This window comes from Monopterus albus, unplaced genomic scaffold (genome assembly GCF_001952655.1).
Source record: "Monopterus albus unplaced genomic scaffold, M_albus_1.0 scaffold92.1, whole genome shotgun sequence".
Lineage (NCBI taxonomy): Eukaryota > Metazoa > Chordata > Actinopteri > Synbranchiformes > Synbranchidae > Monopterus > Monopterus albus.
In genome coordinates this window covers 1,325,467-1,340,046 of record NW_018127972.1, presented here as the reverse complement: position 1 = coordinate 1,340,046, position 14,580 = coordinate 1,325,467, and the positions used below count along the sequence as shown (strand labels likewise).

General features: G+C 44.7%; 1 protein-coding gene across 1 annotated transcript in view; it reads right to left on the bottom strand.

The window, feature by feature from the left end:
• prr12b (proline rich 12b) overlaps window positions 1-14,580 on the bottom strand; it is a 34,824-nt gene that overhangs the window by 10,385 nt on the left and 9,859 nt on the right. Inside the window, exons 3-11 of the mRNA XM_020608203.1 lie at window positions 14,191-14,352; window positions 9,457-13,934; window positions 8,015-8,227; window positions 6,367-6,441; window positions 4,048-4,858; window positions 1,344-1,954; window positions 1,138-1,254; window positions 195-328; window positions 35-94 (exon numbers count right to left, since the gene is read on the bottom strand). Coding sequence (XP_020463859.1) covers window positions 35-94; window positions 195-328; window positions 1,138-1,254; window positions 1,344-1,954; window positions 4,048-4,858; window positions 6,367-6,441; window positions 8,015-8,227; window positions 9,457-13,934; window positions 14,191-14,352 — 6,661 coding nt within the window. The remainder of the gene's footprint in view (window positions 1-34; window positions 95-194; window positions 329-1,137; window positions 1,255-1,343; window positions 1,955-4,047; window positions 4,859-6,366; window positions 6,442-8,014; window positions 8,228-9,456; window positions 13,935-14,190; window positions 14,353-14,580) is intronic.

Sequence of the window (14,580 nt, the reverse complement as noted above, 5' to 3'; positions counted from 1 at the left end):
TTCCCTCTGTCTCTCCTTCTCTCTGTCATCTCTGTCCAGTCGAGGTGGGGTTTGATTGTGAATGGTGGGCAGCTGTTTAGGTAGTGACTGCCGCCTGTCAGGCAGTGGATTCATTAAAAAAAGAGAGTGTGAATGAAGCTCTATGGCATGAGGCTTAGGAAGCTGTTAGTTATTTGGGAAAGCTAGAGCCTTACCTCAGAGTCAGACCGGCTCTGTGCCACGGTTTTCGGGAACACACTCTCACATAGTCCTTTTTGTTGACGTTCTCCAAGAACTTCACATACAAACGCTGGTAGCGCATCTTGGCATCACCAAAGTAACCCAGATACTGAGGGAAAGCACATCAAGACAGAATTACAATACAGTAAAATGTAAGGTAGATGAAATACATTGCCATTACACATGATAAAAGTGGGAATTAATCAAATTTAACTTAGATCTGGGGAATACCTTTAGAGTTCACGCATGAAGAAGAGCAAAGCAATTTTCCCATAAAGATTGGTCCTTTCTACTAAAACAGCTGTTCTCAGACTATACCAACACCAATCGCTAAGTGATTAAACCAGCAATGATGTCTCAGTGGGTTGCATGAGGGACTTTCAACATGAAGGCCGTAGGTCTAGCTTCAGTTGGTCAAGGCCCTAGATAGAACCTTGTATGACATTTTATTATCCAAAAAACAAAAATAGCTACAGATAAACTCCTAGGGATACTCTTGACCTAACAAGACACACTGGCTTACTGCACTGTTTTAAAAACAGTTCACATAAATTTATTCTGGCACTTTTGCAATATATTCACTTAAACATGCAAATAAATTAAGCTAACCAATAAAAACTAGCATGAAGTATTGGATTCAAATTCCAAGACTTCTTAAGTTGCTCTTAATCATCTATGGGCAGGTAGGAGGTCCTCGTTCTACATCTACAACCTTTTCTCTTTTTGCCATTTGAGAGACAGGGTTGGGGTGCCTGAATCGAACCAGGGATATGGTTGTATGTACTTCAACCATTAGGCCTCTGGACACCTCTAATCTAGATCAGACCCACAAAGAGCTACAGTATATACCTGCAGTTTTCTGCCCAGTGTAATTTAACAATGAACCTGTGGGAGTCCTGAGGTAGCTGGAAAACTCACATTACTGGTTGCACAGAACTGCCTTTGACCATCTTTGATCTCTGGGCTGAATTTCTGGAGCAATGCTTTCTGTACTCTCCAGATGGGTGGGGGCTCCCGACCTGTCTGCAAGGCCATCTGGTGACACAAACAAGTACAGTGTATGTCATTAACATTAAGCTGTTTATTCACTATACATGGTTCCTGTGAGCTGTGGGGACACTCACTTTAAGGGTCCCGATGTCTTCAGTTCGAACTACAAACTCGTCCCGTTCACGAAAAATTCCCTCACCACCACTCTCACTGTCCTCCTCTTCACTCTCCCCAGCGATGGCGGCATCAGCCTGCTTCTTTGCCAGGTGGAGGGAGGTAAGACGCTGGGATGTTGGTGCCTCTTCCGGGGTTGGAGGTGATGGTGGCGGAGAGGATGATGAGGAGGGTGAGGAAGAGGAGGATGAAGAGGGGGAATGTGGCCCTGCATCGGGTTCCTGGTCCTGATCAGAGGATGATGGAGGAGGTGTGGTAGACGGAGGCGGTATCGATTGGCTCAGGGGAAGGTTGGAGAGGGGTGAGGATGGGATGGCTGGAGGGGAGGTGGAGGGGGGTGGGGAGGTGCCTGCAGTTGGAGCAGGCGGGTAGGATGACTGCGGCTGCTGCTGCTCAGAGGGAGGATAAGCTGGACTCGCCTCTTCCTCTTCCTGCTGGATTGGTAATGGGGATGGCACAGAGACAGACAGGGGAGGGAGGGGCGAGGGGGAGGAGTAAGTGGGCGGCGAGGGGGAGATGGATGGTGAGGGGGAGGGAAGTGTGGGGCCAAGCAGAGGTCCTGATGGAGAATCTGAAAAAGAGAAATAGAAACTTACATTCTGACAGTTTTTCAGGTCACATGAAATGAAGCTTTATTTTTTTTTACTTTTTCCTGAAGCTGTGATTCTAATTTCCCTGCACTGCTGTTCAAATCTACAGTCCAGACTGAAAGCATTTAGACAGTCTTTCATCTCTTAATGCCCCACATAATTCTTTGTATACTGCTATACTCTATAAACTGAAACTTGGCACATATTATTAAGTCTAGGTTCACTCACTAGATTCATAATTGTTTCAGATGTCACGGTGTGAAACTTATTTCCCACAATGCCTTGAAAAGAGATCCACTCACGTTCACCTTATCTTCTAAGTGATAGTGAGAGTGAAAAAAGTGACAGATGTAAAGCATCACAGCACAAGAATTTAAAATGTCCTTGAGCAGGAGTTAGTGGACAACCGGGGAAAAGCCGAGGTAAACACTAACAACAGAACAAGGGCGTAGGTTTAGTCTCAACATTGGTAGGGACATATAACATTTGCAAGTAATGTGAGCTTTAGATCGTCCCTTCCTTTCAGCAGGTCAAGCAAATTGTAAGGATCTACTATGACTTCACTCCAAATAAAATGTGCATGGGTTTGCTCAAAATTGGTAGGGACATGCCCCTACCATCCATATGTAAAACTACGCCCTTACAGCAGAGACATCTATGAACAGGTTGCCATGTCCACCTACATACTGTATAACTACCTATTATCACATGACTTATGTTCCATTTTTAGGTATGACAGATGAACCAACTCATGACAACTGTAAAGACTTTATTTGCTGATGAAGGACATGAGTGAAGATTATTTTGCCAAACTATTTTGTCCAAAGTCAAGGATGAGCTTTCGCGACATGATATCAGTCTTTTTTTGTATCAGAGACATTAACATTCTTTGTTAAAGATGACTTTTAAAAAAGATAAGTGATAAGTGGCAAACAAATAGCAGAAAACAGATGAACAAATACACACGATAACAGTCAGAAATTCTGACACACCTTCTCATTCGGTTGGGTTTTCTTTTTTTCTATCTTAACCAGCTTCATGAGGCTGTCACCTGGAATGGATTTCAATTTAGTAGCCTATTAGTAGCTCTGTGAAACATTAATTGGTGGAATCTCTTGGTGCATCAATGTGTTTGAGACCATCAATTTTGTTGTGCTAAGGTAGTGTTGGTATACAGCAAATAACTCTACCTGACTACTGTAGTAAACCATATTATGGCAGCACTGTTGGAGAGTAATGAACTACATGTAATTAAACTAGTAGTTTACATTTTGCAGTAGCTTGCTGGTAGTTCAACTGCATTCCTATCTATGTAATGATTCAAGTAGTTAAATGAACTTTTGCCACTTTTTTGTGTAGTTAACTACTAAAACTAAGAAAGACTGCTCATGTGTCAGATTGTTTTATTTAGGACAAGTTTAGGTCCCAGGTAATAAACTCAACTGAAAGGCATTTGTTGCTGGCATGTGACTTTTATTATGCCTCCACATTAGTGACAGTCACAGCCGAAGGCATTATGTTGCTGGGTTGTCTGTCCATCCCTCTGCCCCATTCTTGTGAATGCGATATGTCAGGAACACCTTGAAGGAATGTCTTCAAATTTGTCACCACTGTCCACTTGGACTCAAGGATGAACTGATCAGGTTTTGGGGGTCAAAGATCAAGGTCAGGGACCTCACATCTGTGTGGAGGCACAGAACTGCATAGTAGTAATTCTGGTTTGTATTATATTTTGTTATAATTTAGTGTCATGTTCACTGATTCATTTTACAGCATAGTTTGAACTACTGTTTTTACGTAGCTTTAGTTAACAAAACTAGATTTCTCCCTAGGTTAGCTTTGCTCTAGCTCCAATGTGAAGTACTTGGTAGATTGAAACGTTATGGTTTTAGTGTGACTTCCCAACAGTGTATGGCTCAGTGTACCACTCAACTAAGTAAAGACAAACAGCACTTCATCATTCATTTAAGACCTTAAGCTCAGCGAATCTAGAAAATATTAAGAATTTTGAAAGAATTTTGAAACCATTGAATGAGAAGGTGTCTCCAAATTTCTGACTCCTACTGGACATTACCTTCAACCTTCGGACCTTCCAACATCTGCATTTCAGACATCCTCTCCTCTTCTAGGGTTCCCTGCTGCATATTCTGAGGATCTCTCATTATTTCTTTATTATCTGCAGTCTCCCTTCCTTCCTCCTCCCCTTCTTCCTCTTCTCCTCCTTGCATAGGCTCCCTCTCCTCTGCCTTTTCTCTGTTTGACTGCGGCGACTCCAGGTTTTGTTCTTCATCATGTTGTGCGTGATGCTGAGTGTATGTGAGGGCATCCTCTTTTCCATTCTCCATACTGGGGATGAGAGGGGGCATGGCCGGAAGAGGAGGGCTGAGCGGTGGCTCCTGTGGGGTAGGTGGGGATAGAGTGGGTGGGGCCTTGACCATGGCTGAAGCCATTGCAGCAGCCAGAGAGTGCGGGGTGTCATAGAGGGCAGAGATGGCAGATGAGATGCTCTTCTGTAGGTCCTGGTTCTTACTCACAGAGTCCTCCTCATCAGAGGAGAAGGACGGCAGTGTCTCCAGGTTCCTTTTCAGCTCCTCATCCAGAGGCTTGCAGGGACTCGGGCAGCTGCTCAGAGCCAGGTCTGCCCCTTCACCCTGCCCTTCCTCACTGAATACTCCTGGAGGCTGCTGTGGAGGACTTGGTGGTAGGGGAGGAGAAGGTGAGGACAAGGGCCGGATCCCTCCTTTGAGAGAGGAGCAGGGGTTTAAAGGTTCGTGCTGGCCGCCATCATGTTCCAGTTCAAGGTCTGACTGTTTTTTGCCTGTCTTCAAAAAGTCCAAAAAAGATGCCATGAAGCCAGGTTTGAAGTCGAAAGCCTTCTCATCAGCCTGCAAAAGAGCAGAATCTCATCAGCAGTGAGTGCTGAATGATGTTGTCACTCCGACAGTTAGCTGGATAACTTTGTACACTGCAAAAAAACTGTTTCAGGTGGTGACTTTTGAAAGCAGCTGCCTGCTGCTGCAGGAAATTCAAAAACAGTGAGAGTGAACTACAGCAGTGAAGTTTCCAATGGTAAAACCAAAAAGATACAATAATGATTCTCCATCACAATGTCAGTTTAACAGGCCCTATTTATAAAGTCATAATAATAATAATGACCTTTAAAGAGCCCATGGCATGCTTTTCCTCATTTTTTTGACTTGCGTATCTACAATATTATAACGGTGAATTATCACCTTAAACGTGACTAAAACTCAAAAAATGAGGTGCACGTATGTTCTAGTATATCCATGCAGAAGCAACTCAGTTGATACAAATCTTCCAAACTCTCGTTCGCGACACTTTGTTTCTAATAAAGTAAAGTCTTACATGATAGTTTAAGGATTTCCTTGAATGGTCAAAATCTTCAGGCAGTTGTGCGTTCATGTGACCTTGCCTGACATCTACCAGTGCCACTGTAAAAGTAGAATCTTTCAACTGCATGTGGTTTTGTGGATATATTTTTTCTGCTGTTGCACTGTGACCAGAGGATGTGGAGACAAATACAGGGCCTGAGGTTACTGCATGTCTAAGAATGTTCCTGTACAGTGACTGTCTGTTTTACCTGACCGGGTCTAACCTATGATCAGCTGGCCAGTGAAGACCCTGCAGCGTTTAGTGATCAGCTCATGGATGCTGGATTTCCCTGGAGCACAGTACCTGTTTTGTTTTCACTGCTTGAGGCCAGTGTGTCTGCTGCATGTGATGTGGGTTAACAAACTCTCCTCTCATTTTTAGGAAGAGGTTCTCTGGTCTTATCATTCTGAAATAATTACAAACTATTTGGAGTTATGATGGATGCAAAGCTAATCTAGAGGTACCCAAGATTAAACATTAAATGGCTGGAAATGAGCATATCATTGGCTCTTTAAATGAACTCTAAAATGTCAGTAGAAGCAGTTCAGTAAAACAGTCCCTGAACATTAAGCTATAGGCAATAAAGCAGAACAGACAGGAGGTGGCAGCAATGGTCCTACACTGAAAAATGTAGTAACCGTAGCAACAGCTGCCCTGGTAACAGCTATTGCTCTCCTCTCTCTTTTGTCAGTCAGAAAGAGCTGGCTGTCAGTCAACTATAACCTCCCTCTCTCCAAATCTCAAATCACAAAACATGACTGAAAATTAAACTACTGTGTTTTTTGCACTGGAGACTACACCAGCAAATCATTTTTTATGTTTAATTTTAACACAGGCAAAATGCCAGCATGTTGCACAGGTACTGGCCTAAGTGCTTAACAGTGGTGTGAACAAGGTAGGGAATGTATTACCAGAGGCTGGACTTTGAATAGATGAGGTATGAATTATATATGAAGCTCCTGGCTTTGCTCTTTTTTGTAGAGGGTGTGAAACAACTTACTGAACTGGAGAGTTTCTGCATAGCAGCCCAGGCTTCAGGATTTAGTGGATCATCAGCTTCTTTCTTCCATGTCATCTGTGTTAACATCAGAGAAAGCAGTTTTCAAAACTCAATTTACTGTTAGGTATAAGGCTCTTTTCAGTAAATGAACAATAATAGTATGTAATCCCGTTCAAGATGTCCACAGATACTAGTTATCTTGAAGATTTGATGATCAAGGTTGCATACAATCAGACACATAGATATGATATGAACCTCCTTAAAACTGAGTCAGCACTTTAACCTCACCTCCTGCTTACTGTCAAACTCAGTGTGCTGGGATACTGAGTATTCACAATGAGATGTCTGTTTATATAAGTAATGACTAAACTATATAATCAGTTTAACTTGATGTGAAAACGGAAGATGTCTGTTCACAGTCAACATTAACTAACTGTTAATCATCGTCAACTTCATTAACTGCACTGTTAAGGCAACAATCCATAGCCCTTCACATCTGTAGCTTCTTCTCCAACACATCCTGACATCTGGATATCAGAGATCCACAAACAATAAGATCAGAGAATCCTACATTTACACTATGCAACCACATGGAATGATTGACAAGAAACTTTTCATAACATAAACACCGATTTTTCTAAATGGATATTTTCAGAATTTTCATGCAAACAGAAAACATCAAAGACAACGAGAATAAGAAAATCTGTTTTCTTTTAGAAGTCTAGTAACACATGCACAGTTTTTATTAAGTGTATTAAGTGTTTCTTTAATAAACCTGAAACAAATCTGACTGACAAAAATAACCAACTGACTAAAATGAATAGTTTGACAGGACATAAAAATCTTTTATGTCCTGTCAAACTATTCCTTTCTTTCACATATATGTTCTGAGACACTATCCATATCCAATTTTTTTTTTTTAAAAAGGTGAATTTCAGTGTACAAACACTGGTATTTCTTATTGATTCTAGGGATTACTTTAAACAAAAGGATCTAAATCTCCTTTAGGTAAATACCAGGTTGCCGATTCTGCTCTCCTCAAAACCACCTTTTTGATGAAATAACTGTTCAAATAATTATATTTTAGCCTCAGATTCCTGCTCAAACAATTCTTCATTTTTCTTTCCAAGATTTTGCCTTTCCCTCATGAAAAAGCCACTCCCCCTCAAGCTGTTGTGTATCGTTTGACAGCAAGATGAGAAAACTCTCAGCTTTGGTCACACGTCGCACAGTGCCAGTATACTCCAGTTTGCATGGTAAAATCTGTATTGTATAAGGTACTGGCCATCCTTTCAAACATTTCAAAATCTGAATAGCTGGAACTGAAATGATTACCAAAAAAAAAAAGGTTTACTTTTCCACAACAAAGACAAGTTATGTGTCAGAAAAAAGAACTGAACATTTACACGACAACCCTCTCTGATAAATCTGCCAAAAGTAGATATTGAGTGATTGGCAGCAAATACGGGGATCACCCAACAACAGCCCCAACCAAGAGAGCCTAAAACCCAGCTGTCACACTCTCGATTAGACCAGCTCAAACAGCACCAGTGTGACACAGTGAGCAAAGTGTTCAATCATCTATGTTTGATCAGTTTTGCCAGGTCGCACCAATCTTGTTGTGAAGCTTCTAGTGCGTGCTCTTTACCTCTCCAGCTTTCTCCTGGTGATTCATCATTTTGTTCTGCATCTGGTTCAGTTCATTTCCGCTGATATCCATAGCACTGCTAGGCCCGGGACTCAAGCCCAGAGATGGTGCTGATCCCACTGATCCATCAGACAGAACTGGCTCTGTGCTAGACAGTGAGTCTGTCCTCAACAGGGATTCTGATGGCGGCATGGTGGGAGTGGGCAGTTTGTTCTGACACACACACAGGTTGAATGAATTTAGAAATTCAGCAAGACTTTCACAATAAAGCATGCATCATTTCTTTTGTTGGATTGACTGTAGTATTACTACCTAGGATGTCTAGAACATAAGTCATTGATTAAATTCCCCACGGGCTGGTGTTACAAAAATATTACACTGGTATATAATGCTAAGCATGACTTCTTATGTTCAGTTTTGCTCTTAGTATATATATAATACATACACACCCACACGCACATAGAGAGAGAGAAGTGTCTATAATTCTGTCCTCCCCAGCTATATACATGAGAGGGTCAGAATATTAGGAACATCTCTGAATATAATGTAGTTCAGTATAACACCACCTTTAACTATGATCTCAGTAATAATCACATAATTTAATTTATACATTTATGACAATTTCACCAAAAACTGAAACATTTTGAACTTCATAAACACAAATATTAAGGCAGAAGTGTTCGACTGAATTGCATACAACTGTACAGGTGTACCTAATAAAGTGCCCAGTGAGTGCATATATATTTGTTGCTGTATTTCCCTGATCTAAATTATATGAAGCTCAACACTCAAGACAAATAAAGAAGGAAGTGAATACATTTTCTTTCCCTTCATCACAGAAATGAATGGGGAGTGAATTTTGATGTGAGCACACCCCGAAACATTTGCACCAAAGTAGAGAAACTAGTTTTAGACCTAAAAGCGAGCCTCTGTGCTGCCTAAAATATCTCTGAACCCATCAATTAAAATTTCTGATGCATGTTAGAAACATGGAGATGCCACAATCTGTAGCCTGCTAACAATGTTGTGGAGTTTCAATTAGAGGCAAACAGTTTTTAAAGACAGCAGTAATCACTTCTTTTTTTGCTGTTGCTTCACTTGAATCTATCTGCATCGATGCAGCACTAGAGTGATACCTAATTAGTCATACTTGAGATAACTGTGAACTAGAAAGCTGAAGTCTGCTTGTTAACTGTACTTCCTAACTCCCTAACCTAAAAGCCAACATTACCAGGTAAATTACATAGAAAATGTGACATATGTAATTTGAGTGTCAAAAGGTTAAGTCATCATCAGAGAAATCTGCTCTCAGTGCAAGTAGGAAGTTTATTAAAATCTTACTCTAAACTAGGACTATTTTAAACTCATTCAGACTTTCTATGAGTGACTATGATTCTTGATAAGCATAGGCACAGATTTCCCCCTCTGTTGTCTCCATTTACCTTGATAGGTCTCACTGGGTCTTGTTGCAGCTGCTGAGATGGTTGCTGTTGTTGTTGTTGATGATGATGCTGTTGATGTTGCTGATGATGTGGTTGGTGGTGAGGACAGGAAACATGCTGCTGCTGATTATGTAGGTGATGCTGTTGTTGCTGTGGTGCTTGGTGGTGGTCTGCCTGGTGTCCATGATGTTGAGGTGGATGCTGTTGGAGATGCTGCTGTTGGCCAAACTGTTGCTGCTGCTGATGGTATGGGAGGCTTTGTGCTTTGTTAATATCTCGATGCCTTTCCACAAGCACTTCCTCCCTCCTGCCTCGCCCTCGACCCCGCCCACGACCCCTTCTACTTTCTCCGGGCACTGATCCCATCAGCCCCCTGCAGTAAGGAGGCTCCGGAAGGGGTCGTATGCGAGGTCTACCTCTAGGGCGAGGAGGGCCTTCACGTTTTGGTTTAGTGGGTTTCCTGCCTCTTTTCTTAGGGCCATCATGGAGGAGGAGTTGCGGAGGGTGTCCAAGGGAAGAGTAGCTGGAGGGGTGGCAGAAGTCCATGTCACCCATCAGTGGACTGAGCCCACTTACTCCCCCACCAGCCTTCCTGCAACTAGACACCAAGTCAGGGAGCAGGTCAGGAAGGCGTCGGCTGTTGAGACGAATATCAGCTGGGACATCAGCTTTATCCTCATCATCCTCAAATTCATACTCCTGCGCATAGTTTTTCTTTGTCTGAGGCTGTGGCTCACGTCGTTGTTTGAGCAAGTGAAATGAACTCGTCTTCAGCAGTTTCTTGGGTCGAGATGAACAAAAGATTGGTGAGGTCAGACCAGGAGTGGCTGAACTTCCACCCACTCCCACAGCTCCCATCATTTTGTCAACTGAGCCATCCCCTTGAACTGCTGAACTCAGTCCCATAGTGGGAGTCTGGGACTGAATGAGCCCAAGCTGGTCAGTATTCACAGTAGAAGGAAGCTCTTGGGTCTTCATAGAGTCAAGGTCTAAGTGCAGATTGCCATTTCCTGTTCCTGGAAGGTTGTGACAGTACTGTCCGTAGCCTTGATCACTGTGTTGACCAACCATATCATAGCCCTCTCCTCCACCACCAGTTCTTAAGGCCTCCAAAGCCTCTTGCCCCTGCCCATGACCCTGGGAAAGGCTTTCTTGAGCAGCCTGTCCTGCCCCAGATTCTCCAACACAACTTGACTTGTACTCAGCTGAACAAAACATGTCTTCCATTTCAGGAAAGAAAGAGCGGTCTTCATCATGTAAGAGGGAATCTGGAAAGCAGATGGATGCTAGAGGTGCAAATCGCTGCTGCTGAGCTTGATTCTGTCCTATTTTACCAACTGAGCTCACTGTCTCAAACTGGTGTTGTTTGAGCTGGTCTAACTGGGAGTGTGACAGCTGAGATTCTGACTCTCGTGGTTGAGGCTGTTGCTGGGGATCCCCCATATTTGCTGTCATCCGGTGGGAGTGTGGGTGAGCTAAATGAGAGTTTGACAGCTGATGGTGAGCGTGTGCTTGCTGTTGGTGGTGGGCATGGGATTGAGACTGATTAAGGTGGTGCAGGTGTGAAGGAGGGGGCAAGCCTAAATCTGGTTCAGAGAGGAAGTCATGGAGATCTGAGGATGATTGATGGGGAAGGTGGTGGGGTGTAATTCTGTGCTGCTGTCTATGTCTGTCTCCACTCCCTCCCTCCCCTCCTGTAACAGATACTCCAACCCTACCTCTTTCCAGACCTCCTCCATTGTCTCTGCTGTTTGTCTGGGAAAGAGATTGGTCTAGCATGTCTAGTGGAGACACTGAGTTCTGGTTGGCTTGGATTTGATCTCTTGGTTGGGTTCCAAGGTTGTAGTGAGTATCTATACCCTGGGTCTGGAGCTGGAGTTGCAACTGTGAGGACTGGTTCTGTGTGTGGGATTCCACCCCAGCAGGCGCTGCTCCTCCAGCTGGCCTCATAATGGCCTGCTGACTCAAAGGATGCTGCTGTTGTTGTGCAGGGGCTTGCTGAGGGTCCATCTTGGTGTGTGTGGAATGGGAAAGGACAGACTGCAGCATGTGAGTTTGATGAGGAGGGTCTGGTGGTGAATCCATTAGAGAGAGGGGCACCTGGCTTTGTCGAGTCTGTTGCACATCTGTTGTGTTACACAAGTATGCATTGTCATTTGCATCTGAAGGCTTCTTCAGCTCCATGTGAGGATGGCTGTGTGAGTGGGAATGGGGAAGGCTATGCTGAGAATGTTGTGAGTGTTGTGTGTGTTGAGTGTGCTGAGAGTGCTGAGAGATTTGGGAGTGCTGTGAGTGTTGCTGAGAGTGTGCGGGCACATGTATGGTGTGATGGGAATGTTGGGAATGTGGGTGCTGTGTGTAGCGGTTCCCTCTTCCATAATGGACCACAGAGCCCAGGGACTCTTGCTGTTGTTGATGAGAATGGGAAAGAGAGTCAGTGACCACTCCTGCTTCTCCAGCAGTGGACTTTGTTATAGGTAACTCTGACTTGGTTTGCTGTTGTTTCTTCTGTGATATTTCTAACTGACTGTTTAAGCCACTTGCTGTGTCAACAATTTCTGTCCCAGGACCTGAACTGCTGGCAGTGTTATTGGTACGGATGACACTCTGAAGGTGGTAGCGCTCTTCTGAGAACTTGTTAATGTCATATGCCACCCCCTTGCCTTCCCCATCCCTAGCCTGTGGGAGTGACTGGGGTAATTGCTGAGGAGGGTGACGCTGGGAAGAATGTGGAGTTGAGCTTTGAGTATGAAGTAAGTGGTGGATGAGGAAATCATCATCATCGTCAACTTCATCTTGTGATCGCTGAACTCCCAGCATGTTGGTCTCTGTTTTTGGCTTGGGGGGTGTTGAGTGGTAGGACTGGTCCTGTGCTTGTCGTGTATCAGGGAAACCTGGTGGTGAGGACATGAAACCAGGACAGAGGATTGAGGACAAATATTTGGTGGCCCCTGAGCCTCCAGGGGACTGTGCAGGGCGGGCAGCGGCGGCAGGTGAGTGCAACCCAGGGTGAGTGATTGTAGAACTGATGGAAGGTGAGGAGCTGGACTCAGGCAGGTGGTAAGAGCTGCTACCTCCATTACCAACACTAACAGCCCCACTCCCTGATCCTGCAGAGCCAACTCCACTACCAAGTGCAGAAGTTCCTGATAGAGATCCTGTTGACCCTCCAGTATTCCCGTATCCTAAGGAAGGACTGCCTGTTCTTCTGAGAGAAGCTGAGCCAAAGCTTGAATCACCAAAAATTATCTCTGCAGAGAACGAGCGTCCTCCTGTGCCCATACTAGTAAAAGCTTTCCCTCCACTGCCCGCTGCTCCAGAACTCAGATCCTGGGCATGAGGTGAGTTGAAGCCACCATAAGACTGGCCCATGTGTGCAGATGGAGGCTGATTAGGAGAATAGGACTGGGCTTGTTGCTGTGGAGGGGTCTGGTCTGGTAGGCCTGCACTAGAGTTGGCCACAGAGGGAGAGCCATAGGTGGAGAGGCATTGTTTGGGTGCTGGCTGTGGAACAAGTGAAGGTGGTGCCGGTGTTGACTGAGGTGGGGGCTGCTGACGAGAGGGAGCAGACAAGGAGCCAGTGCTTGTCTTGGAGCTAGAAGCCAATGAGGAGGAGGTGGAGGAGGCTGATGGTGGAGTATGTGGGGTACGAGAAGAGGATGATGCTGAACCTGAAGAGGAGTAGCCACTACTGGAGCTGGAACTTTTGACCCCCTTGGTGCCAGATGAGGAAGGGGCTGAAGAGCTGGAGGATGAGGGTGTATATGCAGTTTGAATAATAGGTCGATATGTCTGGGATTCCAGCTGTGGTGAGGGATTGGGGTCAGAGGATGGGGTCTGCTCCGCCAGGGGACTGCAGGGCAGTTCAGCATGCCGGTGGTGGTTGGCTAGTTGCTGGTAACCCGATGACCCACCACAACTAACATATTGCTGTAAGGGGAGCGTTGTGGACTGGGCTGGGGATGAGCGTTGGTAATGCTTGATCACACTGTCCTGTCGGGAAATCGACCTCTCTGGAGGAGGTGGGGGCTGAAGGGGGACCACAGATGGTGTGGAAGAGAACATGGAGGCATTATAGAGCTGGGAGGACTGGTTGTGGAGCTGAGAGGACAACAGGTTAAACTGGGGAGGGGGTAGGTGGCAACTGGAGGAGCTGGAAGGGGCTTGAGTCTGTGGAGGGGCCGGAGGCTCTTGTGAGCCCCGATAGGTGGCACTCTGGGAAGACAGCAAGCGATCAAAGCCCAAGGTGGATTGGGAGGGTGTTTTAATGTGCAGCAGGGGATCATGGGGAGATAGCAAACCATTGGAAGTTGGGCTAAATGTTGGAGTGTCCTGCAGGGAAAGTGAAGGAGTGAAAGATCGTCCAGAGAAGGAGCCAGGATGCTGGTATGCAGAAAGGGCTGAGGATGGGGGGAAGGAGCTGGAACCCGGAAGTGCTCCTGAAATAAAGAGGTCCGGTGGGGCTGGTGTATGCATTGCTACAGGACACAACATTACAGTGTTGAACAGTGTTGATCAATGCAAGTCACTATTCAAACTGACCAAATTAACAAATTTTAATTTGATACTACAAAGACTTTACATATTTTTGCTAATGAAATTAATGTAAATTATTGCACACTTTTTAAATTAATAAACAAAAGTACTACAAGAGCCAGTAGTAACAAGAACCAATGACACATGATTTTTTTCTTTTTTTCAAGTGTAGCATTCCCTTAACAGGCTGACACTCACCAGTCTGCCAAGAGGGAGTGCGAAACTGGGAGAGGAGGGAGGAAGCAGAGGGTGGGGGCTGTGAACCCCGGGACTCCAGAGCTGAAATCAGATTCATGACGGAAGGGTCAGGACCCGAGGGGCTGGCATGGTGGAGGCTGGCATCAAACAGCCCCGAGAGGCCTGGCAACAAACCACAGAATTCATTTAATTTATACAAATCACTTCACAGATGGATGGACTTCACAGATCACGTTGTTTATCAATATTATCATAATGACAATGATATATTATGTATGTTTGATTTATGCGTGTAATGAGTTAAAGCTATCAATTAACCATGGGGCAAAAAATTCTCCACAGTTTGATGTGTGTCTTGGTAGCGGAGGAGCCGTAAGAGACCACTGCAAA